Source organism: Aplysia californica, unplaced genomic scaffold, assembly GCF_000002075.1.
Source record: "Aplysia californica isolate F4 #8 unplaced genomic scaffold, AplCal3.0 scaffold00077, whole genome shotgun sequence".
In the NCBI taxonomy this organism is placed as follows: Eukaryota; Metazoa; Mollusca; class Gastropoda; order Aplysiida; family Aplysiidae; genus Aplysia; species Aplysia californica.
This window is the reverse complement of record NW_004797347.1, coordinates 1,702,761-1,704,419: the sequence shown is the minus strand read 5'-3', so window position 1 is coordinate 1,704,419 and position 1,659 is coordinate 1,702,761. Positions and strand designations below refer to the sequence as shown.

Here is a 1,659-nt window from a genome sequence, read left to right as displayed (position 1 = left end):
CCACGCACACACACACACATACACACGCACATCCCCCCTTACACACACATACACGTACACACACATAAACAAACAAGTAAAAACACTCACATTTAGATGCTCGGTCCCCGCCCCTGGCCAGAACTTGGGGTCAAGGTTCGACCAGGTGGAAATAAACAGCTTGGCCGTCTGGTTGAGAGGGTCCACCAGTTGGAAGCCTGTAATGTCCAGGCCGCCGATCTTGAAGTTTGTCAGATTGATTTCCAACATACCCTGGACACACAGAGAGAGAACTGGGTGAACATGGGGAAATGGTATGGGTTTAACGCCCCTATGAACACTGTTAGGTTATTTAAGAGGTGGAACCTCCAAGTTTAACGTCCATCTCCGAAAATACTGATCCAAGCCGGAAATTCGTGTTAAGTGCCATTCCGAGGGATACAAATGTCAGACCGGACTGAGGCTCGAAGCCCCGACCCCGCAACCTCACGATTACGTGTCCGGTAGCCTAACCTACACCATTGCTGCAACGCAAGACAGAGTGAAGTGTAGGTCCATGATCGCCCATGCCAGTCGGCAAGGCACCGGATGATGATGATGATGAGTCTAACCACTAAGATACCGTCGCCACTAGGCCTGGGTAATAATAATAGTAATAATAAGGATAATAATACTTACTATTTACTTACTCTCCTCTTATACCCTACAACTAGACTGTGAAATTGATTTTAGTACCCCTTGATTTTTCGAACTCTTTCGACACAAAAAGACAGGATCATATTCCTGAAACCATGAGACAAACCCCCCACAAAACCCCCGGCATAATTAAGAAATAGGCAACCAAACCAGCACATATACGCATACATCGACGCCACGCTTGCTTGTCTCTGGCCACCTTCTCCATTCTCGGCACATCCAGTCCTTCCGAGATTGCCTCATCTTTAACTCTACCTCTGTAACTTCCAATTAGTTTACCTCTTTTTTTCCCCTGTAGGATTGCCTCATCCCTAACTCTACATCTGTAACTTCCAGTTAGTCAACCTTCTTGTTTTCCAGCTGGTCTCCAATACCTTGTCTGATACGACAATCTTGTCTTCGGCATTCTTAGAACATATTCTACATATCCCCATCTTCTCCTTTTTACAGTCGTGTTGATATCTTCAATTTCAGCCCTCTTCAACACTCAATTTTTTGTTGTACATTCATTTTAGTTTATTATTAACATTCATCATACACATTTTGTTTGAAAGATTTGTTATTTTCGATGCATTTCTTTATTAATTTTGTTTTCCATAACTCTGATCCATACAACAGTACGGCCAAAACAGTGCTAATATATCATGTTTTTAACTTCGTCTTCAAAAAAACAATCTTTGACTTCCATGTGGTTTTTAATTTTACAAAAGCGATCTATGTATTTTCAGTCTCTGATGGACGTCGTCATGGCAGTCTGCAGGTTTCGAAACAATGTTGCCAAGGTACTTGAGTTAACTAATTTCTGAAAGACGTTCTCCATGAAGAGTGATGGGCGTGGTAGTACTACTACTACTACTACTAAAATATAATTTTAAAAAACAAAGATAATTATAATGATACTACTACTGCTGCTACTACTACAACTACTACTACTACTACTACTACTACTACTTCTCCTACTACTACTACTACTACTACTACTAC

General features: G+C 41.6%; 1 protein-coding gene across 1 annotated transcript in view; it reads right to left on the bottom strand.

Annotated features, from left to right (window-relative positions):
- Nucleotides 1-1,659, bottom strand: part of LOC100533395 (glutamate receptor 2) — a gene marked incomplete in the record, with an annotated part of 156,880 nt that overhangs the window by 22,688 nt on the left and 132,533 nt on the right. The window contains 1 exon segment of the mRNA NM_001204680.1: nucleotides 91-252. Coding sequence (NP_001191609.1) covers nucleotides 91-252 — 162 coding nt within the window.